Below are 27885 nucleotides of genomic sequence, written 5' to 3'. Positions count from 1 at the left end.
CCCTATATTTAATTCATTCTCCGCTTCAAGCGTCAAGCGCCGCTATTAAGACAAAATAACCGTTTTCTGATTTAAATGTTTTTATTGCAGAAATAACGTGTTATGGGTAATTATTACACACGTACATAAATTGTCAATGTGAGAGTGTCAAAATTGTAAATATATTTATAAAACAGTCCGACGATAATTTGAAATAAACACAGATGAGTGAGCAAATCTCGCAGAGCGGAAAAATAATTGCGACCCGCTGCGAATTGTTCTTAATCTAAAATTCCTCTTCTACACAAGAAAAGTTTATTGACAAACATTTTGTAAAGAGAGAAATATTTTGCTTTTCCTTGACTTGTGCAACTGAGAGTAAAAGAGAGCGTCTGTTTCGTTTTTTGTTCCTCTAGTAGAATAAAAATAATGCGATTAACCTCTTGAACATATCACACAAGAGACGTTAATCAGAATTTTATCAAAAGTGGGAAACCATGGTAAAAAAAAAACGTTTGGCAAGATATAGAGCTGCTAGACGTTAATAAGAATGATTCCAAAAGTGGGAAATCATAATAAAAAACTTTTGGCAAGATATAGAGCTGCTATGGGCAAGGGGGCTAGTTGAGGGTCTGTTCCGTTTTTTGTTCTTCTAGTGGAAAGCAATGCAATTAACCTCTTGAACATATCACACAAGAGACGTTAATCCGAATGATTTCAAAAGTGGGAAACCATAGTAAAAAAACGTTTGGCAAGATATAGAGCTGCTATGAGCTAGTTGAGGGTGCTTTGCTCGCTGCCCATGATGCTGGGCGTGACGAAGCCCTTGGTCGAGTCCCACGCTGAGTCCACCACCGAGCTCACGGTGGTTGAGTAGGAGTAGATCATGTACATCACAAAATACCAGAACAGAGCCTGCACGATTTTGTCAAGCCAGTACATCCTGCGAACAGATCCATGTATTTGTTAGAGAAATGGACAGGAAATTGCTTCCTTCAATCGATTTTGGAAGCAATAAGAGAGCCAAGGTGGAATTTTTAGCTTAAGAGTGGTTTTTACAAACTATTTTGAGTTCAAAAATAACATTTAAATTGATGTTTTAATATGCAGAACCAGGAATCCTATTCAAGACTAGACATTTATAAACAAATCTTAAGACTCGACCCAACCATTATTACGTGTCTGAAATTTGAATAATGCAAGAACAATTGAACAAATTGCAAAAATTTCGTCTCTTTTTACATTCTAACCCTGTTCTCAGGGAAAAAATTGACCCCCAATAAAACCACAGGGTTAATGAGAACGGACTTAATTTTTTTTAAACAATGACCAAGAATGGTTCTGACGAGGGCATCATTTACCTTCTGGCGTGTTTGATGGCTCCAGGCAGTGTGTCGGGCATCTCCTTGAGCACGTAGATCCTGGCCGACCTGATGCAAGCCTCAAAGTAGGTGTGCAGGTCGAGGTCGTCACCGTGGATGCAGAAGCGGTCCTTTTCCGTCTCGCTGACCACGTGGCGCAGCGATAAGATGTTGGTGCTCACAAAGTCCCACTGGTTGTTGGCGTAGTACTCAAACACCTCGAATCCTTTGCTGATGCGGTCCTGAACGCGCTTCAAACTAAAAAAACATAAAAAATAAGGGCTGTTCTCATGTTGTCAAATTATCGGACGAATAATCAAAGAGTTTTTATGATTAGTTAAAATCACCAGCGTTAAAAGCTGGTTTGGTTTCATTAGGCCTAATCATTTTTTTTAATTAGTGACGAATTATTTACTATTTTTGTTTATGGGGGGGGGGGGCTGATGAGGAAATAGTCAATTATTTTTTTAACTTTCTAATGCTCACATTGGTTTGTGTCCAGCGAGGACGATGATGGCATCCAAGAAGTAAGCGGGAATGGTGTGATAGAGGAAGACACAAATGTTGTGCATCATCTTGGAGTCCTTCATGGAGCCGCCAGGGTACCAAACCATGCCGTTCAGCGGCACCTTCTCCACCAGAGAAGTGCCGATGTCGATGATCTCCTGCCACGTCACCTTGAACTCGGCGCTCGAGGTCAAGTTGTACACCCGCTTCTCGTGGTCCCTGAGAACGAATTCATATTTTAAATTTGATATTTTAAATTTGATATTTTAAAATTTCATATTTTAAATGTTTACAAATAATTAAAATATCCTCTCACTTTCTTCCGACGTAATTCCAAGTGGAGAGCAATATGGCGTTTGCCACGATGTCGACCGGGACAAAGTCAGCGTATGTGTTGGACTTGCACCACATGGTGCGCAGGACACCTTTGCCGGCGGCGATCAGGATGCCCGTCGGGCCGTTGATGTTGTCTGTCCAGCCTGCGATCGGCTCCTTCCAGATTGGAATGACTAGGGGAAAAATTGTATAAAAATCCGAGTTGAATTTTGAATTGTGAGAACACTCACTGACTGACGGCCGAAGGATGATGGACGGAATTTTGTCCATCTTCTCCGAGACCAGGCCTTCAGCGAGAGCTTTTGTGTAAGCGTAGGTGTTGGGTGCGTCCATTAGGATTCTTAAAAATCAAAATAAAAAATTATGCAAAATTTAAAGTCAAAATTTTATAACAATCGTCAAAAAACATTCAGTTTCCAAAAAAATCGTGCTGAAAAATGTTTTCTTTTGAAGCACACTTGAAAAAAGTGTCTCTTTTACAATTTAAATAGTATATTTTAAAAAAATTGATGTTTCCGATTTTTCGAACCTCTTGGTCATCTGTTCGACGATCTTCTCCTCCATGTACTCGCAGCACTTGATGATTTTGTGCGGGTCGGCGGGAGGATCGTAGATCTTCTCCTGCAGCAGGGCCTCCTTGAGGTGGCAGTAGGCGGTCGACACGTACACCAGCAGGTCCAGGTTCTACGAGCAAACATTAAAATATAAAAATCGAACTTTGATTTTGACTCAGTTGGCGCACCTTGCACTCCTCAGCCAGGTCGACGACCAGCTTGGTGCCCCTGGTGTTGAGCATGATGGCCTTCCTCAGGGGCTCGTCAAAGCGCACCGTCGCCGCGCAGTGGTAGATGATGTTGACGCGCTCGATGAGGAGGGCGCGGTCCGCGGGGCTGATTCCCAGGTCCTTTTCGACCACGTCGCCCGCGATCGCCACCAGTTGCTTCCGCGCCTCCGGACGCGTTGTACGCAGCTTCTCAAAGAGCTACAATTATAATGTTATTTTTTATTTGAAAAGTCGTAACGTGGCATAATATATGTAGAGGTCTCAGCTAGGATCGCGTGTTTAGCCGCCTGCCGCGCCGCTCAAAAAGTTAAAAAAATCGAGAAGTGCTGGAGGAAAAATTGGTCTCTGGCCGTGTGAGCCGTTATGCACGTAGACATTTCACTTTTAAAGCTTTGTTAGCCATGTCAGCCGCCGGCATAAATTCTCAGTCGACAGTGAGGCGTCTGTAGATTTTGCATAGGGGTTTCAGTCAAGCCCTAAAATCCTGGGGACTTAAAGTTAAAAATTTTAATTAAAGATGAAATGATAAAAAATAATATTAATGGATGGAAAAAGGTCTCCAACCCAAGATTTTTAATTAATTTTTTTCTGAAGTAGTAAGAGATGTAGATTAACTTATTCTCATTATTTACTGACAAGAGCGAACAATAAACACGTGCCTATTTTTTTGCATAGCTGATTGCCGACGCTGCGTAAAAAAGGGGTCAGTGGCTGCCTGCCTGGTCCGGCCAGCAGATTTCTTCATTTCTAATTCGTCAAGCAGAATGAGAAGTGCTGTGTCGGCGTTACCAAATAATGACGCACCACAATTCGTTAAAAGTGCACCTCAAACTTTCTTCGCCTGATCAAAATATGCTTTATTTATTCTCATATGTGACTAGGAATGCGTGATGAGAACAGCACATTAGAATTTAATTTCCTTGCTTTCACAAGATTGCTAACGTTTTTCTCGACGAAAACAAGCCAAGGTAATATTAATTTATTGCTTAAAATTTGTTAAGAAAATTATTTTAATCTAAGTCAGCTTCAAATTGCTACTAATTGTGGCTCTACGTGTTTTGAAATTGCTTTTAAAAAAAATCAACCTAGTTTTTTCCGCTGTTAGCTATTAATAACTGTGCCTGGAGACTTTCAAGAAGTAATTTCACGTTTCAATTGGTTTGGATCGCGCGACTCTCGCCGCGCCGCAGGGAAAATCAGGTGCATGAACCAGTTTGCCTGGCATGCGGTTGCTTGCGTAATGCTCATCTCGAGATAACGTTGCATTCAATGCACTTTAGAAAGTCTCCAGCGCCGCTGTGCATTTTGAATTTTCTCTCAAGAATTGTTACATACGCGAGTTGCGCAACCGTTTCGACAGACTGCAACTGCAGCTGGAAGGGAATCCCGCAACTCACGGGCCAAGAGATAGAAAAGAACCACACGCTTTTTGTCTCGACCTTGGCTCTTTCCTGCGTAAGACTTCCAAAGATGAAGATACGCTCGAGCAACTTCGACAAACGACACAAATAATTATATTTTTTTCCGCGTTTCTGCGGTCATAAACCCAATGGCAGCAAAGCAAGGCCAAAGCCGTTTTTGGTGCCTCACCGGCGAGTCGAAGAGCTCGTTGACGCGCGCGCTGGGCTCCTTGCCCTTCTTGGGCCGCACCAGCAGGTAGATGGTGTCCAGCTCGCCGCAGTCGCGCAGCATCTTCTCCACCAGCACCTTGCCGAGGAAGCCGGTGCCCCCGGTCACGAAAAAGCTCTTGCCCTTCATCAATGCCGACACTCGGTTCATCGACGGGTCCAGCCCGTTCAGCGGCGACATCCTGCAAAAAATAAACATAATGTTTAATGGATTTTTTTTTTAAATATTTACAGTGGAAATAATTGAGGCAAATACATTTTTTTGTGAAATAAAAATTTAAATTTACGGGGAGAGTATTCAAATTAAATCAAATTATTTCGAGCAAAAGAATACTATTACATAATGAAAGAATAATTAAAAAAAATATAATTCAAAATAAATCTGTTACGTTCATTTTTAGATTTTCTGAAATGGTTTGCGTTGCTTTGAACGATTTCTGGGGTAAGTGCGAGTTTCAAATTTAATTTTCATGAAATCATAGGGAAGATAAAACATTCAAAACTTATTTTTAAATTATAATCAAGAAAAAAATGATTTCTCCGCGCATGTGGCCAATTAGAATAAAACCGTGAGGAATCTAATAAAAAAATTTAGAAGTAGAAGTGTGTGCAAAAATCCCTTTCTACAGCAACCTGAGCCTGAATTTCCTTCCAGACTTTTCCTGCGTTTCGTAGAAGCAACAATTTCGTTTTTTTTTTAGAATTAAACTCTACTGTTGCGTGTTTAGAAATCATCAGGTAGAAAAATTGCTGCATTTTCTCCTGTTAAAAATCTTTGTTAAAAAATGGTCGAATTTCATAAAAGATTAAAACCGGGAAATGACGTTGCAAAATAAAAATATGGTTATCCTAGCCTCTAAACCGCGACCCGCTTTATCTCAATTAAAATTTGGTGTTCACCGGAACATGACCAGGACAAACGAGAGGAAGTGTTTTCATTTTGCAGGTGAGATATAATTTATCGCAGAGAAGAGATTTATGATTTAATCCGCGCTGCGAGGAAGGGGAGCCGCAAGCGCATATATCCACGGTGTAACCATGTGTTCATCATAGGGTTTAATCAAAGATATGTATCAGTTGCAAAATTGGGTCATTATCATCGCCTCCCGAAAACTAGTTTCATCTCTTGCGCCGCGTACGTGCCGGCGCCGGCATTGCGAACGGCCGCGACTCGAATAGGCTGACAAGACGCGATTAATTTTCGGCCAGCGTGAAAAATGAATCACAATCAATCTCAAACAAATGTGAAAGTCTGTCACAATGAACAATGTGTACTATACCCGCAGCATGATTTCGTTATAATTGTTTAATTGGGGTTTTTAAAAATTAAAAAAGGAGTAAAAACAAAGAGTAAATTAACAATTGCGAACAATGACGAGCAGTAATAAAAAATAAATAAAAACATATGAAATTAAATAAATGGTTACCTCTCGTTTGCCATCCTACACGAAAAAAATTGGGTAAAGCACGAGTCCAGATGCACTTGTGTCACTCTCGCAGCGAAACTGAATCTGATTGAGTGCCGAGAAGAAATTTAACGCACCGACTGACGCGGAACTGGCTCTTTGAGCGTGCCGAGGAGGGATAGACCGACTGACGCTGCGCGCGAATCGAAAGCTGAGTTCCTCTTTGTGCTCTTTTAATTGATGACCTAGCTGAATTCGCAAACAAGTTTTGCATCCAGACTCCAGACTTACTTGTTGGGCATCTCAAACTTGAAATTGAGCCTAAAATCAGTCATTGCTTTTTTGTCTGGGCCTGTGTGCGAAACGATCATTGCTTAATGGAAAGGTCACATTTTCACCACGAAAAGAAAGCCGACACCAAGCTATAACTGTCAAAGTTCGTATGTCTCTAAAATTCTAGCTAAACCTGTCTCGACAGTCCTTTAAATATTTGTAGAAAATATCAAAGATGTAATGCGAAAAATTGAAGCAAGAGTCAAAATTTTGTTTGATTTTTCGTTAATTTTACGTTTTAAATTTTTTCATTCCTTTTTAACGATGAACAAACATTTCTAATGACAATCGTTTTGGCTGAAATCAAATATTCACGCTCTTCACAAGTGTGACGTGCGGGCAAATATTTTCCATTTTACACTATTTGTATAGTCGTTGTAACCAATTTTGAGAGAGAAGAAAGCAAACATATTTATCTCCTATTTGAGATGATGAACGCAGCTAAAATTGTCTTCCGAGGATTGCCTTTTGAAACGTAATTGTATATGTAATCGACGCTGCTTTGAACTAATTGGTCGCGGAAGAACTGCGAGGAGAAAAAATGCAGATTTCTAATTGCACTCAAGTGGAGCAAACGCAGTTGCACTGGATCCTGAATCAATCGCATAAGCAAGAAAGTTTTATCAAACGAAAGCTGCCTTGAGCAAACAAATAAATTTGCACACGGAAATGCTACATTAAATTCGCGTTTCAATCGTGGAAAAGGAAATAAACAACGTTGAATATTTTGCGAATTGAATTGAGAAGCATCAGTTATGATTTCTAGTTTCCTTCAAGAAATGTATAATTTTTGTCGTGGTTTCTTTCGCAACATCAAACATAATTTATTTCAAAAGATTCGCCATCAATTTTTTTATTTTCTAGTCAGAAAAGAATGTGTGCAGCTTAAATTAGTGGCTTGTTTGCTTTTACTAAACGTTCATCGTAAATTTTAATCGCCACTAAACGTTTCAAATTATTGAAATAAATTGATTTATTTTTTTTTAACGAGTGATATACCGTTGAATAGACTGAACAGCGTGAATATAAAAGATTTTAATCGGTATTTTTCGTCCAAATATCTATAAATAAATCCAAATTATACAAGATACTGTAAAGTTATTATTAGCTCCGAAAATTTCCGTTTTGCTTGGGAGAGAAAACAACGATCTGACAAAAGGAATGCCTTTCTAAAAATGGCATCTTTGTTGGTGCTTTTTTGCTGAAGAGTAAATTTCGCCCGCGGCTGATTAGCGGGTCATTTGAGCATGACAAAGTTACGCACACGTCTTCACAAATCCAATCACAATCGCGCTTTTTGCTAAATCGCTTTCTCCGCCAAAACCACCATTTCCAGCAGAATATATATTTTGGATGCCACACACATATCATGCTCAAAGTCATTAACTCTCCGTATTTCTACATTAATTTCATGCTCATTTAATTGAATTGGCACCTGCAGCTTTTAAAAAGTGACTCAGGAACCAATATAATTCAATTTAATTAAATTTGGCTAAACACGTACGTCTGAAATTTAAATAATTTATTAAGACCACCAAGGATAACACGTAATTAGCTAAATGCTGGCCAAAATGAGTTTGGCATTCGTTTGAATTGAATTTTCGCCTATTTTGTGTCTCGCTAGCCATCTTTTGCAAGAATTAAGGAAACGCTTAAAAATGAGACTAATATTAAGATCGTACTTTGGTCCGGCCTTGGTGACAAGATTCAATTAATTCAGATTGCAGCCCTAAAATAGTTGACAAGGTCGTGTTTTGCAATTTTCCCGTCTACAGACGATCTTGAAGACGGGAATTCGACGCATTCCTAAATTCATTTTATGTATGAACGCAGTATTAATCGTTACGCAAACGTGCGTGCGCGCGAGACTGAACTTTCACCATACAAAGCGGAGAGTTACGCGCTGCAAACTCGCTTTCCAAAGAAACGGATAAATGACATAATAACCGACTCCTCTAATGCACACATTCCTTGAAACGGAAAATTTCGCACTAAAATTACAAAATTAGTTTTTTTCCAAAGAAATTTTTGATTATATCAAGGGGAATCAGAATATTTAATTTGAGTAAGTTAAATAAATCTCCATTGACCTGATTTAAACCTTTAAAGCTTCTTACAGTCTCAAATGTTCTTTTTAAATTGCTTACTCACTTGAATATTTATTTAAAGCAAAGTCAGCCAATCGCGTGTCTTGTGTCGGATGCAAATTTTGCACCGACTAGCAACTAAAACTGAAGCAATCTGGTATTATTTTTTGATGTTATAATTATTAAACCTTAGGCCTAATATTCCTAGAAATTTGCGTGCGTCCGTATATTTAATGGCCACCTTGTCGAGGTCAAATTTCAGCTAATATTAATTTTATTGTCAATTTAGTTGCTTCAGTTAAGAAATTTAATTTCTGGAAGAAAAACAGGAAAAGCTCACCTGGCTGCCGGTTGCTTGCACGTGTACGAATGAATGAATAAACCTGTTTTCTTAGGCAGTATGATTCTGCCGAGCGGTTTGGTGGATCTGCGTGGATTTCTAGGCAGCGGCCTTCGCCGCGGCGCTATCTAACTTTCACTCTCCATTCCCGCTGCTGCACTCCCAGTTTCGCTAGACTTCAGAGCTCGAAAACTTAACACCAGAGAGCGCTGCTTCCTTGCAGTTCTGATAATTCTGCGCTCGAAAGCATCAAATAATAATTTAATTAAAATTAACACTAAGAAATTAGCAATCACATTTAAAAGGAAAAAACTAGAAGATCAAATAATATTTTATTTTAATAGAGCTAATTCAAATTTGGGCCACTCGCTGAATCTTTTACTGCATATGAGCCTGTTTTAAAGAATTTAAAAAATATATGTTTTTATCACTTAATCTTAAAAGGGGAAATCTTTAATAGCCGTAAACTCCTTATAATTATTCTCTATCTAAAAATCTAATGCTTGGACGATTTTAATTTCAGGAAGAAATTCGCAACTTGAGCATCACTGACGAGTTAATGAAGAAAAAATGTTCCTTATCATAAATCACCAGAGAGCAATAAAGTGATCGACTGCAATTTCGTGATGACTAATTGCGGCCAGTGAAAATTTTTATCACCAATTGAGTGCACTTTCTAGCAGTTAAAAAGTTTAATTTGTTGCCATCTGGGCAACAGTATGTCACAAAGACTAATTGCTTTCTCCAGCGGGGCGCGTAACGTGGAAAATTGCGAACAAATATTGCATATCTCTTTACTAAGCAAAGAAAAAGCGTTTACAAAGTGACAATTGCGATTTCCCGCTGATCATTGCTTCTGTTTCAATAACGTATGCAAACGAGAGCTCTTGATATTGTTTTAAAAGAACCCAAGGATTTCTCTTGTTAGCCTTAATCACGACTCTAGGCAATTATGCGCACCTGGAATAAGCCTATATACAAAATTTTAAACTAATTTTTTAAAAATTGAAAAGATGAAATATATTTTACAAGAAAGTGTACATCATATGTATAAAAAATAATTAAAACAATTTTATATTGGCGGCTTAATTCAAGAAATTGAAGAAATGGTAAAGTGCATTAAGCAATTCACGCAGTTGATACAATTTACAGCCATTCGTCACAGTTGTTTGTTTTTTACAAGTTAAACAGTGGAAAGCATGGAAGACGTGTCTATTTGTGAAACAGACCGACTTCCAGTTCTGGTCAACCTTTGCAGAGGTGACAAATAATTTAGCATATATTTGGGACATTTTTAAAAGCTGCTTTTGAGTTTATTATAATTTTCTGTGCAAAAGAGAATAAATTTAGTGCCAAGATCGTTCACGAAGAAACTCGAATCAGAATCAGCAGAATGGATTGCATGAATTTAGGAATATAGACTGGGAGAGTGCCTTTTTAAATCTGAATTTTACTTAAAATTTTAATTATGTAAAATTTTCACTAGAGGAAAATGATCCTGATGGTCCAAAGTTGAGATTTGATTTATTATCGACATGTTTCGGCTCCAACTGGTGTCCTAATCATGAGATTGTACATTTATATAAATAAATCAATGCCATTTAAAACAAAAAAATACAGCTTTTAATTTTTCAATCATTAAATTTCTTTACTTGAATTTTTATGAAAATTGTGTTCAGATCAAAAATGTAAATTGTATTCTAATTTGAATTTTTGTTTTACTGTAGTCATTTACATCACACGTCGTTATAATACTGCGTTGTTTCTAGTTCATTTCCCAATCATTCAGTTATGTCAGTGGAAAATCCCGAGTGAAGCTGTAAGTAATGTAAGTATCCTCGCCCAAGCGCTCGCCTCGAGTGTGAGTCGCCGCATGATTACTTCTGGGAAACAATGCTGTGCAGTGAGAGCAACACACACACTCACAAAGAAGCGGCGCGGAGAAAAGACTGGATTAAATTTCGCCGCGCGTATTGTCGTGTTAATCGCACAGCGACCGGCGATTAAACGCCGATATTGCCTTGCGCACGTCGTCGTTAACCTCTTTGCGTGCACACACGCTGCCGCAAACGCAGTCTCGCGTTTCCACTACTCATTAACAGTGGTTCTGGCCGAGCAAAAACGATACTAATAGTTGAATATTCTGCTCTTATTATTATTCAAGACTAACACACATTCATTTCTGTGTCGAATGAAATTAAGCCACCGGTGGAGGTCAATCGTTTTAATTTTATCCTTAACTGAATTTGAAAATTTTTTATGATCGAGGGAATATTACGGCTGGCCATGTTTAAAATTTAAAAAAAGTTTATCCGTTTAAACTCTGAAAAATACAGAAATTCAACGTTCAAAGGGTATTTTAAAAATAGCAAAATAAATATTACTACATAATATGGAACAAAGTTGCCCTGTTGGCCCGTAATGATCAACAAGTTGAACTTGAAAACCGGTCTTGAAGCGTCAGATTACTAATTCTCGTTTATGTTCATATGAAAAAAGAATTCTCTCTAACCGGACATATACAAATTAAAAAAACATGTAGACCAGTAGGAGCTTATAGTGATTATTTATAACTTAGTCAAAATATTAGACTGTTGTAGACACAAATGATTTTATTTTGTCATCCTAAATTGTCACAGCCAATAAATGACCAGAACAAGGTGCTGTTTTAACTAACTATGGAGCAATTTATTCATTGTTCTAAAATAAACAATATTAACTGAAATTCTTGGGCTCTTGTCCAGGTTAGTTTTACAACTCGTTTAAGAATTGAGGCAAATTGTAAAATAACAAATATATATTTTCTCTTGTCCTAACATGAATGAAAATAGGGATGGAATTTTCACATCATATTAAGTCAAGAAGTATTCATGTTTTTTCCTGCACCTTCAGAGAGCAGATTTTTTCGGATAGTTATTATTTCAAAATTCGGATTTACTTAACAAAATCTGAGGCCTTCCATGAGCTTGAAATAAATGGAGTCTTTTCCTTGCAATTAATAAATACATGCAGAACTTTAATAAGAGCTTATTCAAATAGGTAAATTGAATTAAAATCAGTTTAAAATTGTATTGTAGATTTTAAAAATCCTCGAGCACCTATAATGTTCCCAAACGCTAAAAAATAGAATATAAAGTTTGTTTGAATTTTTTGAATAAAACAATAAAAAACGACCCACTCGTTAGAAATTTGAATATAAAAAAACATTTCCAAAACTAAAGCAAAAGAAACCGAATAGCGCCTTCAGTTTGAATTTCACTTTCCTTCCTTATCAAAGAGGACCAAACATTCCGGTAAAGATGTTATGCAAATGCAAACGGAAATAGGAGTGTGGTAACAACTATCATTGCAAGTGTCCGAGCCAAAGTTTGGGTGGCACGTGCGGCGCACGCGAAATGAAGTTTCACCGTGGCAAGGCGGTAATTCAATGCAGGTCGCGCGTGCCTGACTGACTGACGGAAGGTACGTACCCTGAGCCTTCGTTGCCCATGCCTCGCTTTGGACCAGAACTCTGCTTTTCTTCCTTTGGACGTACTGCTTCCTTCTTCTCGCTGCAATCCTCGCTCAATAAGGCAGCAAGCGGCAAAGGTGGGTGGGCGGGAGAGGAGGCAGGGTGCGCGCGTGGGAGGCGCCGGTCGCAGGGTGAGCGCGCGGAGAAAGTGACCTGAGGCCAGGGTGCCGAGCCGACACCTGAGAAGCAGCCGCACTCGAGCACCAGCACTTCATGACACGTGAGTCACTCATCCTCTTTTTTTATTTTGTTGCACGCCTTTAATTGTTCGCGGTTATTTCTTCGTCATCAGAAATCCCTTTGTCAATAAAGCACTCTTGTAATTGGCTGAGAGGAAACAAGAAAAACTGGTTGTACGGGATTATCTAGCTGCGCGTAGAGATTGATTGCTTGGGAATCTTCTGAGGGGTGATACTAGCTAGCTTTATATTCCGGTTTTTCATAATCGATGTTTGATTTTTTGCATTTACCATTTTTTTCGCTAGTACTGTTTGCCGTTTCTTGCTTTTAATTTAATGTATTTGACTAAAGAGCAAGAATAATACAGTGGGAAATTGAAAACACAATTTTATCTAAAAGCTGATAAGAATGATTTGAATTTTTATCTTTAAAAAATATATCATAAATATTCAGACTCTATCATCTGTTCATTAAATTTAAGTTTAACACAAATAATTTAAAAGTTTCCTACAGAAAAAATTAGTTGACATTAAATGCAGCAGAATATTTCTATGGAAGTATATATGGAGAGATAAACAGCTTGTTATACACCGAAGAAGCTTAATTTAATTACAACTAAAAAAATAGAGCGCATTCCAGATGATTCTATTTCTCTAAAGAAAAATTCTCAAGAATTTCAAAAGCTGTCTAACTATAGATCTCTATTTAAAAAAAATCGTTCTCCATTTATTGGAAATTTTTCATATTTTAGAATAAAATATATAATAGAGTTGAAAACCACCCTTTAAAACATATTTTTTTTTTATAATTTACAAAATATTGTGTAATAAAACATTTTTTCTTCAAAAACGTTTTAGTCCTGCGCCTTCAAAAATTAATTTAATTTGAGCGTGTGAATTGTGGCTCTAAAAGAACCGTTGCTCCAAATACCAAATGAAATAAATGCAATTGCGAATTTTGCTGTTCATTCATTAGTGGATTGAATGTAGAAAATTTGAAAGCGAGGAGATGTGAACGCGCGATTGGCACGCGCTCGAAAGCCAGCTTTGGCGATGTAGGGTGCACTCGCGGGCTGACTGCAAATTAGCGCCGCGAGAAACCGCCTTGGCTTCAAATTTCAAGGAACAAAGCCCCGATCGCAACCGAACACTGTCCATTTCACTTTTGATCTCTGGCGCTAGCCCAAATACAAATCTCGGAAGGATATTTTTTGTTATAATTTTTTTGTGTTATTTTTGAACAATTTATTTCAACCTTAAACCAATAAACAATATGAACAGGCGTTCAGAATTTCACTTTTGGTGGCTTCACATAAAGTTACAGTATTTTTTATGACAGTTCAAAGGAAGGGTAAAATGCAATCGGCAAATCTTAGTTTAGAGCAGAATTAAAAAAATTCAATTGATTATGGGATCGTCACAATTCTTCTCCTTTCGATTTTTATCATTTTCTCCCGATGAATATTTTTATTTTATTATTACAATCAAAGTGATGCAAGTGCTTTTGTCAGGACAAAGCTGCTTTCGCTGGCTCGCAATTGTGTTTGCCGAGAGTGACGAGAAAAGAGACTCAATATTGGTGTTGCTGATGCATTCGATTTGTATGAGCCATGTGTGCATTCGAATTGCAGGGAGGGGACAGCGCCAGAAATAAGAGCTGCATCCCAAGCCCGGCTCACTCGTCACCCGTTGCCCAGCTTCTCCACACCGACTTCCGAAGGTATATTCAAATTAGCATTTATTTCGAATCTTAATAAGAGAAGAAAATTAATTGCCACCTATAATGCGTCATTTCTTGGGATGAAACCCCACAGAACAATTAGTCTTACGCATGCTGATTGTGAAGTAACGGAATGGTTGCCGGGGTGATTTCGTGGTTATTGCAAATCGCTGCAAGCGACCATTCCCAACCTTTGTCAAGAAATTTGTCTTATTGTTCTCATTCTGCTCAGAAATACATTTGAATTTTCCATTTTAATTAGGATGGGTCAGAGGACAAAATTGGCATAAGGCCAATTAAAAGACTCAACAAAATTTAGGAAATTTACACCAGAAACTATTTCTATATGAGATTTCGTCATGGAAATATTCGACTATATTTCTATTATTAGCGTTTTTACGGGACAATTTTGGAAAACTTTGAGACATCATCTTCAAAAATATGGCGTGCTTTTGAACTTCTCTCGCCAAGCCCGTTCGAAGCAACACCAAACTCTATGTCCTAAGTTATGATCAAAGGTCACTACTGAATTTATATTTTGGAAACGAGCTGATTTTGGAATTTCAAAAATGCGCTCAAAATTTTTCCCATAGCTAAACACAATACAAAACTTGTGTGAAAATTTCAGAGTGCTCTCATTTTTTTCTCTCCAAAACAAATTTCTCTCCAAAACTCGAAAAACATGATTATTCGACTTTTTCATGTTTAGCTAAAATTTTTAACTCTAAACCTCGGATTATTACCATGAGAATAGCAAAAACTACCCAACGTCATCCTCCTATCATAAACGTTACTTAAACCAAAAAATCCTATAAAAACTATATTTTTAGAATTGTATTATCTAGTATCCGATTTGTGTCGAATTTGATTGGTTAAATGTCCCTGCGCGTATGTAGTGTAATTTTTCGATTTAGTCGCAAGTCACCTGTTCTAACTGTTGTCAGATCTACTTCTTGATTCTTGATCTTGATCTATGCAAACAGTGCGTAAGCTTTTCTAGGCTGGTGTGTGCAATGCGACTGCGCGTCTGGTCGGACACAAATAATGACTTATAGTGATTACAATTACTCGTTACACGATGTTTCAAGAATTGTTTTCAGTCGAGGGCGCAGAGCGAGAGGAACGATCGGCACAGCACATCAGCAGCCATGCAGCCGCCAAAGTACCCAAGCCTCGCCGAATTCTACCAGGGTCGAACCCTATTTATCACCGGCGCCACTGGTTTCATGGGAAAGGTATAAATTTTTTAGAAGAACTAACCTTTAGTACTCTTACGTAAGTCGTGATTGAATTAGACTTTAAGTAAGGCTGCAATGTACTGGAAATCTTTAGTGTTTTTTTATTTTACTTGAAATGCTGTTCAAAAATTGGGAAAGAGCTTAAAATTTCCCAGTTTGCTGTTTAAATTTTCGAGAAAATCAGCTCTAAGAATAAGGTTTGCATGCAAATCAAACGGCAAGCACAGTTTCCTTATTAAAGATCAAGACTTATTTCGCCAGAAAGTAAATTTAAATCCCTTTTCCCCTTGAACAGCCCGTTGGCTCGCATTGTTAAGACAAACTCAGGAGTGTCAAAGCAATGGGAGGTATTTGAACAGTTCGGAGATCTATTACTGGCTACCCAATGTCAGAGATGGCAAAAAAGTGGTTAGTTTAGTGACTCGAAATGCTCAAAATTGGATTTTTTGCATGATTAAAAAGATTAAAAACACGTTAAAAAGATTTTCCGCCAGCAAGAGCCAGATTCGTGCGACGTGCAGGTATGGCGTCCGGTGGAGTATGGCGCGAAAAAACGGAAAATGCGCGCAAAGAACCAATACGTTTTCGTCAATATTGTGACAAAATTTGCATTATTTGTACTAATTGTGTTTTTTGAATTGTAAAAACAAACTCTTGACTCTCGTACGGCAATCCAAAGAGAGCTTTTTGTTTCCCACATTCAGACGCCATCTTGGATCTGCGCAGCGTGAACCAATTTTACCGCACATCTAGCCCCCGCTTGTTTTCTGCAAAAATTATCTAACGCGAAAATGCATTGGAAAATTTTCAGATTCTGTTGGAAAAGCTGCTGCGGTCATGCCCAGAGGTGGAGTGCATCTACCTGCTGATGCGTGCCAAGAGGGGCCAACAGCCACGAAGCCGACTCGACACACTCCTCAGCAACCCGGTGAGGATTCATTTTTAAATTTATTCATTATGCATTGGCCACGTTTAACTGCACAAAAATCCAGATCATCAAGAAGGTACTGCACGTAAATAACTAACCCAGCGTCTTCATTTGCCGCAGTTTTAATAATCGCATTAAAAATTGCACTACAAAAGAACTGTGAAGGGATGGGAATTTTGTTGTTCTCTTTCAAGATTTATCATGTAACACACTATAGAGAAATTACAAATAGGCGCAATAAAAAGAAATTAATGAAGTGTTACGTTCCACTCTAAAGTTAATAAATTAATCACGTGGAATAAAGCAGAGTGATGGAAATTCGAATGCAATGCAACCATTCCAGGCCCCAGTTTGAAACTTAACCAGAACCATTATTTTATTTTTGAAATAGGCGATCACTTGAGGCTATGTAATTTAAGTTGTGACATTACATTATATATTGTATTGATTTTAATTGTTTACTCACGATTAGGACGTACTATGGATGACGTCGAAAGTATAGTCGAGAAATTAAAACAACAATTTTGCAATGAGGATGAAGACTGGTTTAATTTATTGTCATTGCCAATTATTTTATATTTTCCTCTTCAACTAATGTGTTGCAAGATCTTCGACGAGGTTCGCAAGATGCGTCCAGAAGCATTCTCGAAGTTGCGCGTGGTGGCTGGCGACGTGTCCGAGGACGGACTCGGCCTCAAGGACCCTGATCTCAGGGCTGAGGTGCTGGCCAGCGTCAGCGTCTTCTTCCACTGCGCTGCGTGCGTGAGGTTCGACATGACCCTCAAGTACGCGCTTACCTTCAACACCAAGGGCACCAAACGGGTTCTCGAATTCTGCTCTCAAATAGAAAAACTCGAGGTAAGAGTCTGAACAATTCATTCATCATAATATATTAATTATTAATAATTGTTAGTAAAAACACACTCCTAATGAAAAAAAAATTGGGCAGACCAAAAAAGACTTCTTCATGGTTCGACCCAAAAACATTTGTTAAAATAATGAAAAGGAAAATTTTCTTTCATTTACTTTTCGTGCGGCAAGAAATTTCTTTATTTGGGGTTTGGATCTTGATTTTGGCTTGACATTAAGTTTTAAAAAAAGTCTCCAAAAAAGTAAGATGCCAAGGAAACTCTAAGGTTCCGAGATAAAAGTTAATTCTATCCAATTGTATTAGGATATTTTTTCAAAACTAAAGCGTTTTTTTGTCAAGGGATTTGATCAGCTTGGTTTTTTCGTTTACAATTAAACATTAAAAACGTACAAAGCCTGGAAGTAACCCTTGTGGGAATTTTTTTCCTGGAACGTCAAAAATGGATTTTAAATCAATTTTCTCAAAATCTCCAAAAATTGCTAAAATTGTCGAATCGATAATTATTTCCACTATTGTACATGGTCCACATCAAGGCAACAGGAATTCAATGGTTTAATCCAAAACTAAATCATTGAATCCTAAGAGTATGTCCTTGGGAGGTTTGAATAAGTTGCGATTTTTTTAAATTTTCAAATTAAAATAAATAGAAAAACGAATTTTCGCAAAAGTACGAAGAAATTCAGCCTAATAATTCGAAAAGAATCTTAATTAACTTTGATTGGGACAATGAAATCGCAGTCGCTGGTGTACGTGTCGACGTCTTACTGCCACTGCGACCGCGACGTGCTAGGCGAGGAGCCGTACGAGGCGCCGTTCGAGCCGGAAAAGCTGTTCCAGTGCATCGACTGGCTGCAGGATGACCTCGTCCAGCTGATCACTCCGAAGTAAGCACCATATTGGCCTTCCGCACGCATTCGATTAATGTGAATCACGATTGCAGGCTGATCGGGAATCTGCCAAACACGTACGCCTTCTCCAAAAGCCTCTGCGAGAAATTGGTCACCGACGCGAGCAAAGTTATGCCTGTCGCGATCGCCCGGCCGTCCATTGGTGAGCAATATTAATCAGCCCGGCAGACCTAACACGCGCTCTTTGTTTACTTTCAATTGGTGAAAGGGAAATCAGTGCACTTCCGTTAACTATTTTCGGGATTCGTTCATTCCAGGAAATAAAAACTTTAATTAAATTGTGTTGAAACACTTTTTGTAGTGTTAACATCTTAACGTTTGTAAATTTATTTATATAAAGTTTATTCCAATAATAGTATGCTGTTCGCGCAGGAAGTTATGGACTCATGCTTAGACCAATGAATAATGATTAAAAATTTCCTAAGTCGAAATAAATTGTAAAATGATAAAAATATTTCAAATTTCAGCTTCCTTACCTTAAAAGCAAAAAATAGTAAAATTCCCACTTTATCTTAGTAATTTTTCTCCATTTCTTTTGATATCATTATTGATTTATTCTCCATTCAAAGAAACATTACAGTATTACAACGATTATATAAAAACGTTAAACAAATTTAAAACATATTTTTAAAGTGTCAAATATTTGCTAAAATTTCTCTGAAGTTCATGCCCATTGACAATACTGTCGGAAAAACCCAAATTATAGAGCCTGAAAATAAACCTTGCGACTCCTGAAGTTCCGTTTTTCATCCACCTGGATTATATTGTTGTTTTCCATTATTTTCTCTGGCTGCGTCTGCCGTTGAGTTTTTAACCAAACTGAGATTTGATTTTTTTTTTCCAAAGTGACGGCCGCCTTGAACGAGCCAATTCCTGGCTACGTGGACAACCTGAACGGGCCGACAGGACTGCTGCTGGGCGCCGGAAAGGGTGTTCTGCGCTCCATGCACTGCAAGCCGGCCTACAAGGCTGACCTCATCCCTGTCGACCTGGCTTGCAACGGACTCATCGTCATCGCCTGGCACCTCGCCAACGCCAGGTACCGAATTAATTTCGATATTTTTGGACATCGGCACGTCATTTTCTGCAATTGGAATAAATTAAGGATTTGAATAGCAGAACAATTATAAATACAAATTAAATAAGAAGGAGATTTCAATAGAACCTTTTGCAATTTTGGAATTTTCTCAGCGTGACGAATCGAAAGATTTTCAATTTTCAAACTTTTGCAAAAGTTCTTGAAAGTTCCAAAATCATGCAAAAGAAATGTATTTTGGGAAAATCACATTCAGAAATGTAACGATCGGCTTTAAGTAGATTTTTTTATTTTATCTGTGATAGTTTTCATAAATTCTAGCTTTATTTTAGCTATTTCACCTCTTACTGGTGAAAATGAGTTTGTAAAAAAATTGGAAATTTTATCAGCTATCCAAAACTGCTTCATTTACTTCCATATATTGAGTATAAGTTGCCAGTTTTAGTTTCAATTGTGGCCAAAGACGAAATTATTATGCAACCGGGTGGGTAGCAAACGCCAGCGGGTTGCCTAACTAAAAATCCCTGACCAATATCGATTTGCAGGCCGGAGCATGGCCCGCTGGTGGTGAACCTGACGACGACGGAGCGGAATGCGGTCAGCTGGGGCGAGATCATCGAGTTTGGACGCAAGAACATCTATAAGTATCCGTTTAGCGGCGGGGTTTGGTGGCCGGACGGCTCCATCAAGAACTCCAAGCTGGCGCACGACCTCTGCGTCATCTTTTTCCACACCATCCCCGCCTACATGATCGATTGCCTCGCCGTCCTCTGTCGGCAGAAGCCTTTGTAAGATAATTTTTACTTTTTATACAACTAGCTTTTTTTTAAAGAAAATTTTTGGATATTATTTAAAATTTAATTATCCTGCAAGGTTTCAAAATTAAATTGTTAATTAAAAAGTCAAATTGTTCGCCTACATTATTCTTTCGCACTGCAAAAGGGCACAGCCCAACTTCCCCCCCCCTCCCCCCAAAATATTAAGAGTGTCAGCGAGTTTTATGTTCGCAAATGCTATAATTCTTGATGATAATGCTTGATTCCTCCAAATTATGATTATTTTAAATTTATGTATCGTGGATTGCTACATTATTTGAAAAAATGAACTAATTTGAAATCCCGCAGCATGGTGAACATCCAGAAGCGGCTGCAAGGCGGGCTGGACCTGCTTCAGTACTACACTACCAAGGAGTGGAACTTCACGAATAAAAAAATCGTCGAGATCAGCGAGCAGCTGACGCAGGACGAGCGCGAATGCTTCAACACGGACGTAAAGTCAATTCAGTGGGAGACCTACGTGCGAGACATGCTGCTCGGCATCAGGAAGTTCATCCTCAAGGACGACAACAGCACCCTGCCCGCGGCACGTAGACACATGAACAGGTAGGGCAAATCACTTGCATAAAAAGTAGAAATTTATTTTGTGAGTCTAGTTTTTTAAAATAAAAAAGGTAGTAATTTCTCACAAGGAAACTCTTAGGATCTGAGGATATATATATTGACGAAACTATAAAATTCGTGTAGCCTTGATGTGAACCACGTAAGATGGTGAAAAATTTGCAATACAATGGTTACAGCGAATTTCCTAAATTTCATAATTTATTTAAAAATAGTTTTGGCCCAATTTAGCTGAAATTCGGTTTCTGGACACTGTTCAACGAAACAATCCGATCCCTGATTAATTTTTTTAGGTTCTGGAAATTGTTCTGGATTTGTAAATTTTAATGGTTAATCGTAACGGCTTGGTTTATTCTGTTTAAAAAGACTTTTTAGCGAAAATAAATATGTTCCTCTGGATATTATTTCAGACTGTACTGGCTGGACCGAGGATTCCGAGTCTTTGTCTTGCTAATGTTTTTCTGGATGCTCATCTCGAGTTTTGGCCTTTTCAACTTCGCTCAGGAGGAATCTTTTGCCAGCACGACCTGCGAGGCCCCTTCAGAACCACTTGGCGTGTGCGAAAGTGCAGTGTGATATTGTTACAATAGATTTCTTAACACCCAAGTCTTCCCTAACCGTAATTCTTAATATTTTTGCATTTATATAGCCATATTAATTTTTAAACAAATGTTAATATATATGTTATATTTTTGAATAAATAAACTACTTGTTGTTGAGCAAATCGATACTTTTTTATTACAAATGTTTGGACCAAAGCGATAATAACAAGCTCCAAACAATCAAAACAATACTTGGCAAGAAAATAGCAATTAATGGCGTCTGAAGTAGCGCTTAAAACACTTAACAGGCTGGTTTCTTACAACGTGGACAGCGAAGTTAAAGTAAAAAAAATGAGATAATTAGATTGTACCAGATACAAACACTTAGATGCTTGAGATTCAGCAAAAAATTTGAAAATTGCTTTGTAATATAAAAATTTGGACAAAGCATAAGGGGAAAATCACTCACTGCTGACATATCACGAATTTGGAGAAAATAGTAAATTAAATTTGCAGAGAGGTAAAAGAGATGCAGCAAAATATGCCACTATAGTGATTTTCAAAAACTAGTCCACTCAAATAAACAAGTTTTTCTTTTTATAGGTTTGCATCTATCTACAGATATTTTTTGAAACCTGAAAATACTATCACTCTGCCTCAAGCTAATAAATTTCTCCTATATCCACCAAAAACCTCTCTTGAATCCCCTTTATCAGCGCTAAATTGACAAGCGAGGCTTCAGAAATTAGAGACATAAACTGTTAGATGATGCTGAAGAAAAGGTATGTGAGCGGGATGCTCAGCAGCGCAAGCGTCTTGTCTCCGTTGGAGAGCCGCAGGCCAGTGTAGAAGGTCAAGCCGTAGATGGCGAGCAGCAGGGCGTAGTGCACGCCGGCCAAGATCTTCTGCTTCTTCAACGCGGCCGGCAGCGTCTTTGGCTCCTCCTTGTTCAGGTAACGCCTCACACCAAGCGTCATCGAGTCAAAGTACGGATACCAGTCGACGTCACCGATGTTGAAGTCAAAACGCTGCTTGTCCTCAGCTGACAGCTTGCCTGACAACTCGCGCGTCCGCTCGTTTTGGAACTTCCACTCGTTGTAGATGAAGAACTGCAGCCGGTCCAACGAACTGTTGATCTTCGAGTGCAGCGTCACCAGCCTGGAAAAAATGAACAAAAATTTAAACTGAAAGAAACAACCAAGGAAAATTTGACCTCTGTCCAAATTATATTCAAATTCTAATAAAATAAAGGAAAGAGGTTTTAAAAAACCAAACATAGGCAATTTTATGATATTTAAAATATCAAATAGCAGGAATAAAATTGAAGAAATTTTGTTACCTGGGTCTTCCGCCAGTTAGACGAGCAACAAGGTCAAGAAAGAAGCCAGGAATGAAGTGGACGAAGATGGAGGAGAACTTGAAGAGACTGAGTGTGGTGAGAATCTTGATGCTTGGATACCAGACGGCACCCACCAGTGGATACTTGCGCAGCATTGTGTTCATGTTCTTATACACCATGTTCCAGCGGAACGGATTCTGAGTCGACGTCGTGCAGTGGTAAATCGACACCTGAGATGACCTGGACAGGAAGAAAAAAAATAATAAATTTTCAAATGAATTAGATTTTTTTATTTTAAAAATTGTAGGAAGGAAATTTGCAGGCTCGATTGAGCAGATTCAATGAAAAACTAATATTTTTTAACCCTCAAAATCAATCTTTATGGTTATTAAGGGAGAATCATGGAATTTTTGTAGTGAAAATAATTAAAAATTAAATCAAAATAGTCATAATTATTATACTTAATTCAACAATCGTATATTTTGTGCATAGAACACATTCGACAATTATTTGTAGGTTGCGAAATTGAAACTAAGTAAGTAAGGCGGTGCATGGTTCAATATGGTTCAGATTTGCTAGTGACTAATTTTTAACGGTTTTTAATTGGAGACAAATCGCTCTTTTGCCATGGGACGCATTAAATAATGCGGTTTTGAGACATGTCAATCACATTCAAAACCGTCTTAATCGGCTTAAATTCCGTAAGAAAAGATAATAATACAGGAATTTCGACAAAAACGGTAAAATTTTTTTTGGAAATGAGCCATTTTAAACGAAAAACGTATAATTTTAATGACTCAATATGTAAAAAATAATCTATTTCGCACCAAAAAACTAAGCTTTGATCTTAATTTTCTTCATTGCATCCAATTAGATCCAATTTTTAAAATCAATAAGAATCTCACTGCAGCTTACAATTAATTATCATGACAAGCACCAGAATTTTAAAACAGCTAGTCGCTTACTTTTGAGTTCCAGCCTGCCAGGCGGCAACGATGAGCTCATTGATGACCATATCGACAGGAATGTAGTCGTAAATGACATCGGTGGCGATGGGCAGGCGGCGAACGACACCCTTGGCGGCGCCCATCAGGAAGCCTGACGGCCCATTTGTCGAGCTAATCCAGCCGGGCACAGGCTCCTTCAATGCACACGTGACTAAAAACCAATAATAGAGTCAGTTTTTTAGGGGTAGGGGGCAAATAGGTAGCAGCGTACTCATTGAGGGCCGGACAATGGCCGCTGAAATCTGCGTGGCCGCTCTGGCAACAACGTGCTCGGCCAGCAGCTTTGTGTAGGTGTATGTGTTCGGGTGGTCACCGCACAACCTGGTAAATTTAAATTTATTTTACTTGCTTCCTCACGACTTAAATATATTTTAAATTATCCGAAACTCAATCTAAATTACCATCTCTAACCTTAAAACAGAATAATTTTTAAATTAAAGACAAAATAATAACAAATTCAAGCGTTAAAAACGTTTTACAAAAAACTGTTACCCCAAAAAATGAAAATCTATCGAAACATTTTAAAGACCGTTTTCTGGTGAGTTTGCTAGACCAAATGCTAATTTTGGTCTCCCAGCCGTGACATTTCGTAAGCTGCGCCGTTTCCCTAACCAAATTTGCAGGTTCAAAATATTCTATTAATTTTCTCAACAAAAATCAAGGAAAAAATTGTCACTAAATAAAGATTCTTACTCTTTGGAGAGTTGCTCGAGGGCAGTTTCATCAGAAACCCCGAGGACTTGTTCAATAATCTTGTCAGGGTCGTGCTCCACAGGGTAGAGCTCCTCCTTGACATCATTGCGAAGGCAGTTGACGTAGGCGCTGGACACGTGGACGAAGGCCTTCAACTTGGGAAGCGACTGCGCCAGTTGCACGACGCTCCTGGTGCCACGCAGGTTGATCTGCACGGCCGGCTTGATTCCGGTCTCAAAGTCAAGCGTGGCCGCCGAGTGGAACACCACGGACACATTGTCCTGCAGCGTTTTCCTGTCCGCATCGCTAAGCCCGAGGTTCTCCTCGCCGATGTCGCCGGCCACGGCAACCAACTTGCTCAGCGCGTCTGGATTAGTCTCCTTCAGCTTTTCAAACACCTAAAAATTGATTTTACAATATGACTACTCCCAAGAGCGTACAATGAGAAATGAAATGTTAAAAAAGACTAAAGAAAAATAAATCGGCCTCCTAATAACAAAATTCATAATTGCAGAGAATTTTGAATCAGCGACCGTTGAAAACGTACGCCTGTATTCATCTCTGATTGCAAACGTTAATAATAGACAACCCCACAACTCGTATCTCCTTGTGATAAAAATGTTCCCTTTTAAAACTATGTCACTATCAATAAGCCACAAATTCCATTCTTTTCTTATTTGAGCTATTTTAAAAGTGTGAAAAATAGCTCCTAACACAAAGAAAAAATTCTAGAAGAGAAAATAAACATTTTGTGTACCTTCTGATATAAATGTCACACAATCAAGAGGATTTTAATGGCTAAAAGCCATGCAAAATTTTAAATGCTAGCATTTATAAAAAGATTGCAAACGTTAAAAAAAGTTGTTTCTCTCTGGTCGATTCTCACTCTGTTTTTGCCGACATCTTCAAGTCTTTCCTCGATGGCCTTGCCTCTTTTGGGTCGGACCAGCAGGTAGATTTTTCCTGAGTCTGGGCAGCACCGCAGCAGCTTCTCAACGAGACCGATGCCCAAGAAGCCGGTTGCTCCCGTCACAAAGATGCCGCACCCTTTGTAAAAATCCTGAATTGCGCTCTCCGGCATTTTGCCTAAAAACAATCACAATAAGATGCTCAAGCTGTGTAATAACTTAAATCAAACCATAAAAAATAAAAGCTAATAAAAATCCAAGGACAAAAACATATCGTTTTAAAAATTCTTAAAGCAGAAAATTCTCTCTCAGGGTCAATTTATGATTGGTCCCTTCGTACTCTTGCCCCTCTTGTGCAACAGCAAGAATTCAAGAATAATAAAATAAGAACAGTAAAAGAAAGAAACACACACAAAGCAAAGGCATGACAATTAAACTATCAAACGGTTAAGCTATGCGCAAATTAATTCAGAATGGACAACTATATTAGATATATTGTTGAGGTTAAAAATTCAATGTTTAAATTTTCTTCTCAAATTTCATCCTGAATTAATCCACAAAGAACTGGTCCATTCAGTATAGCTTTAAAAAAATTAAACTATACTTAAAAGAAAATATTTATATATGTAGCCGTTTTTTACCCTGCTTTTACGGTCTTGATTTCTAATTTTTCCGGTTTGGCTTTTGGAAAAAAGGTTTTTGCTAGCGGGGTTGCAAGAATTTCAACTTGCCAAGCGTATTGGATTGCAGCACACGGAGCCACGGGTGGGAAAGAAAGAAAATTACGCTGAGAGCGAAAGAAGAAGCAGCAGCAAGAGGAAAAAGGAGGCTGCGCCGTGAAAGACGATAGGTTGAAAAAGTGTGCTCAATGCCACAAGACCCTGAAGGCCAGCGCGGCTATTTCCAGCGGACATCCAAGCGGCTGCCACTCTACTGCCGCACTTGCTGACGACTGACAATGCATTTTCATCTCATTCACAATCAGCATAATCGAGAGTGTCAACTTTTATCTGTTTCTTTGCTTCTCATGGGAAAATGAGCACGGAATATTGAACAGAAGCACGCTTGATTAATATCTCCGGCTCTTTTCTGTCTCGCAATCTTGCAAAATGGATATAAACCAGTTTGTTTATCATGAAAAGAAATTATTTTTTTTTCTGTTTCCCTAATTTAACGATCAAAGCCATTTTATGGTAACAAGGGTAACAATAATGTATTAAATTGTTGCAAATATGCAACTTTTTTATCAAAAAATATTTTTGGTTTACTGAAATTCAAGGCAAACATTTGTTTAAAGATTAAAATTGCCATCAATCGTTCAATTCTGGGGGCCTTTAAAAAAATTGATTGAGGCTAGTAAATTAAGAGTGAAGAAATTTTTGAGAGTTTAATTTGAATCTGTCGCAGTTCAACCACAAATAACGAAGCTCTTTAATCAATTTAAATATCTAATTTGGTTTTTTAATTAATTGTCGAATGACTTGCATCGCAATTCCAAAAAGAGATGACGATTGCGTGCTGAGGAGCCGAAAATTTGAAGAAAATTCAATGGTTGTTGATGACTTTTTGCATGACGAGCACAAAGTACACCTTTGGCGTCATGACGAGCAATGAATCCCTGACGCAAATCACCGGCTAAAAGGGCCGAGTCATTTGTCCCAGCCGAATTTCATCGTGATTCGGGACTTTCAACCCGGGCAACACACGAAAAATCGTTTTGAAAGTGTGTATGATGGTTGAGCAACTTTTAATTAGGCCAAAGTCAGCAATTCTAACCTTTTTTGGTTTAAACACATTGTAACATGAAGAAATTTGAGGTGGAGAAATCAGTTCCAACTAATTTGGTGCTAATTGCGGTAAGCCACAGGTGCGACTTTTTAATATTAAGGAGAAAATGCGTATGGGCTGCGGCAAAATAAGGCAGCAAAAGGTAAACGAACTTGAGGATGGAGCAGAAAGCGCGAGAGAGCAAGGTTCCATCTCAGAAAGCAGCTCGAAAAAGAATTTTCTCATCATTCGGCCGGCATATAGACTCAGAGAAAGCGTGCGTGTGACGTCAATGTTGTTTTTCCTCCTCAAACTGTCAAATTATAACTAATTTGCACGACAAACAGCGAAAGCAAACTCTCGTCTCAGAAACAGCAAAAGAACACCGACGTCCATTTAAAAACCCTGACCCTTTAAATTATTTCATTCTGATAAAACCAAAATATGCTGTGAAAATCGGAAAATTGCTGTTGTTGTTCGATCGGCAGGGTCACTTACCGTGGATGGAAGGTTTACAGGCGTGTAAGACCGGACAAAGGTGATGGCAGTCCGCCCGATTCTTCTCTAGGTAGGTAACTCGGGTGAGGTAGCCGACTGACAGCCAAGACCGAGAGGCGGAGATGAGCAACGAGCAACAGATGGGTATGGGTTGGGGATGCGCTCCGCTGGATTTCGATGCCCGGCCCCGGCCGGCTGCAGTCAGTGCGTGCGTGCGGCACGTGCCATCTGCAGGAGGTCTGCTGAAGCCGCTGTTTGCCCTAGTTTCTTCCTGGCGAAGATTTTATAAATACCCGCACGAGACCAGAGACACTTAAAAATAATTACATATCCTTCAAAATTGCACCTGGTCTTTCGAATAACTTGATTTGTAAGAACAATAAATAATAATGATTGACTCTACAGTGCTCTACACCTACACTTGTGCGGTGCATGAATACAAATAACCCATAACAATAAAAATGGCTCGCAAAGATCAACGTGACAAAACGTGTTAAAATTTAATTAGAAAATTTGGCAAAAGTTTGAAATAAAAAGTATAATTATCGTTGGAAACAAATACGAGTAACAAGTAACATTTTA

The 27885-nt window shown here is 38.5% G+C and overlaps 3 protein-coding genes across 6 annotated transcripts; 1 reads left to right on the top strand and 2 right to left on the bottom strand.

The window, feature by feature from the left end:
- Positions 1–62: 62 nt before the first annotated feature.
- LOC135945282 (putative fatty acyl-CoA reductase CG5065) lies at positions 63–12319 on the bottom strand. 3 transcript variants are annotated; one of them, XM_065492875.1, is made up of 9 exons: positions 12232–12319; positions 4558–4777; positions 2926–3165; positions 2713–2867; positions 2414–2523; positions 2164–2356; positions 1827–2066; positions 1341–1598; positions 63–922 (listed from the first exon to the last, which is right to left on the bottom strand). In XM_065492875.1, the coding sequence occupies exons 1-9, from the start codon at positions 12249–12251 to the stop codon at positions 754–756; spliced, it is 1605 nt and encodes a 534-aa protein (XP_065348947.1). In that variant the 5' UTR covers positions 12252–12319; the 3' UTR covers positions 63–753. The 3 variants fall into 3 exon arrangements, with proteins under 3 accessions (XP_065348947.1, XP_065348964.1, XP_065348955.1); XM_065492892.1 differs by lacking the exon at positions 12232–12319 and adding an exon at positions 8762–8917; XM_065492883.1 differs by lacking the exon at positions 12232–12319 and adding an exon at positions 6023–6158.
- Positions 12320–12371: 52 nt separating this feature from the next.
- Positions 12372–21252, top strand: LOC135945298 (putative fatty acyl-CoA reductase CG5065). 2 transcript variants are annotated; one of them, XM_065492912.1, is made up of 11 exons: positions 12372–12492; positions 14083–14171; positions 15272–15406; positions 16221–16337; positions 16944–17195; positions 17947–18092; positions 18149–18258; positions 18963–19155; positions 19698–19940; positions 20277–20534; positions 20960–21252. In XM_065492912.1, the coding sequence occupies exons 3-11, from the start codon at positions 15320–15322 to the stop codon at positions 21123–21125; spliced, it is 1572 nt and encodes a 523-aa protein (XP_065348984.1). In that variant the 5' UTR covers positions 12372–12492; positions 14083–14171; positions 15272–15319; the 3' UTR covers positions 21126–21252. The 2 variants fall into 2 exon arrangements, with proteins under 2 accessions (XP_065348984.1, XP_065348976.1); XM_065492904.1 differs by having other exon boundaries at positions 15260–15406.
- Positions 21253–21258: 6 nt separating this feature from the next.
- Positions 21259–27478, bottom strand: LOC135945312 (putative fatty acyl-CoA reductase CG8306). The gene is made up of 7 exons (XM_065492925.1): positions 27304–27478; positions 25017–25216; positions 24131–24528; positions 23649–23758; positions 23396–23588; positions 22431–22670; positions 21259–22249 (listed from the first exon to the last, which is right to left on the bottom strand). Exons 2-7 carry the CDS (start codon positions 25209–25211, stop codon positions 21853–21855), a joined length of 1533 nt encoding a protein of 510 aa, XP_065348997.1. The 5' UTR covers positions 25212–25216; positions 27304–27478; the 3' UTR covers positions 21259–21852.
- Between the last annotated feature and the right edge of the window lie 407 nt (positions 27479–27885).

This window comes from Cloeon dipterum, chromosome 1 (assembly GCF_949628265.1).
Source record: "Cloeon dipterum chromosome 1, ieCloDipt1.1, whole genome shotgun sequence".
NCBI classification, from domain to species: Eukaryota; Metazoa; Arthropoda; class Insecta; order Ephemeroptera; family Baetidae; genus Cloeon; species Cloeon dipterum.
This window is presented reverse-complemented; position numbering and strand designations above follow the sequence as displayed.

What these genes read in the sequence shown, in the direction of transcription:
- LOC135945282 (XM_065492875.1), bottom strand. Translation starts at nt 12,251, where the DNA reads ATGGGCAACGAAGGCTCAGG. An exon ending in CATCCTTCGGCCGTCAGTCA is followed by an intron (nt 2,357 to 2,413) that starts GTGAGTGTTCTC and finishes TTTTTCCCCTAG; the next exon opens with TCATTCCAATCTGGAAGGAG. An exon ending in CTCGCTGGACACAAACCAAT is followed by an intron (nt 1,599 to 1,826) that starts GTGAGCATTAGA and finishes ATGTTTTTTTAG; the next exon opens with TTTGAAGCGCGTTCAGGACC.
- LOC135945298 (XM_065492912.1), top strand. Translation starts at nt 15,320, where the DNA reads ATGCAGCCGCCAAAGTACCCAAGCCTCGCCGAATTCTACCAGGGTCGA. An exon ending in CTCAAATAGAAAAACTCGAG is followed by an intron (nt 17,196 to 17,946) that starts GTAAGAGTCTGA and finishes ATGAAATCGCAG; the next exon opens with TCGCTGGTGTACGTGTCGAC. An exon ending in GATCGCCCGGCCGTCCATTG is followed by an intron (nt 18,259 to 18,962) that starts GTGAGCAATATT and finishes TTTTTTCCAAAG; the next exon opens with TGACGGCCGCCTTGAACGAG.
- LOC135945312 (XM_065492925.1), bottom strand. Translation starts at nt 25,211, where the DNA reads ATGCCGGAGAGCGCAATTCAGGATTTTTACAAAGGGTGCGGCATCTTT. An exon ending in TGGCAGGCTGGAACTCAAAA is followed by an intron (nt 22,671 to 23,395) that starts GTAAGCGACTAG and finishes CTTCCTGTCCAG; the next exon opens with GTCATCTCAGGTGTCGATTT. An exon ending in CTAACTGGCGGAAGACCCAG is followed by an intron (nt 22,250 to 22,430) that starts GTAACAAAATTT and finishes CATTTTTTCCAG; the next exon opens with GCTGGTGACGCTGCACTCGA.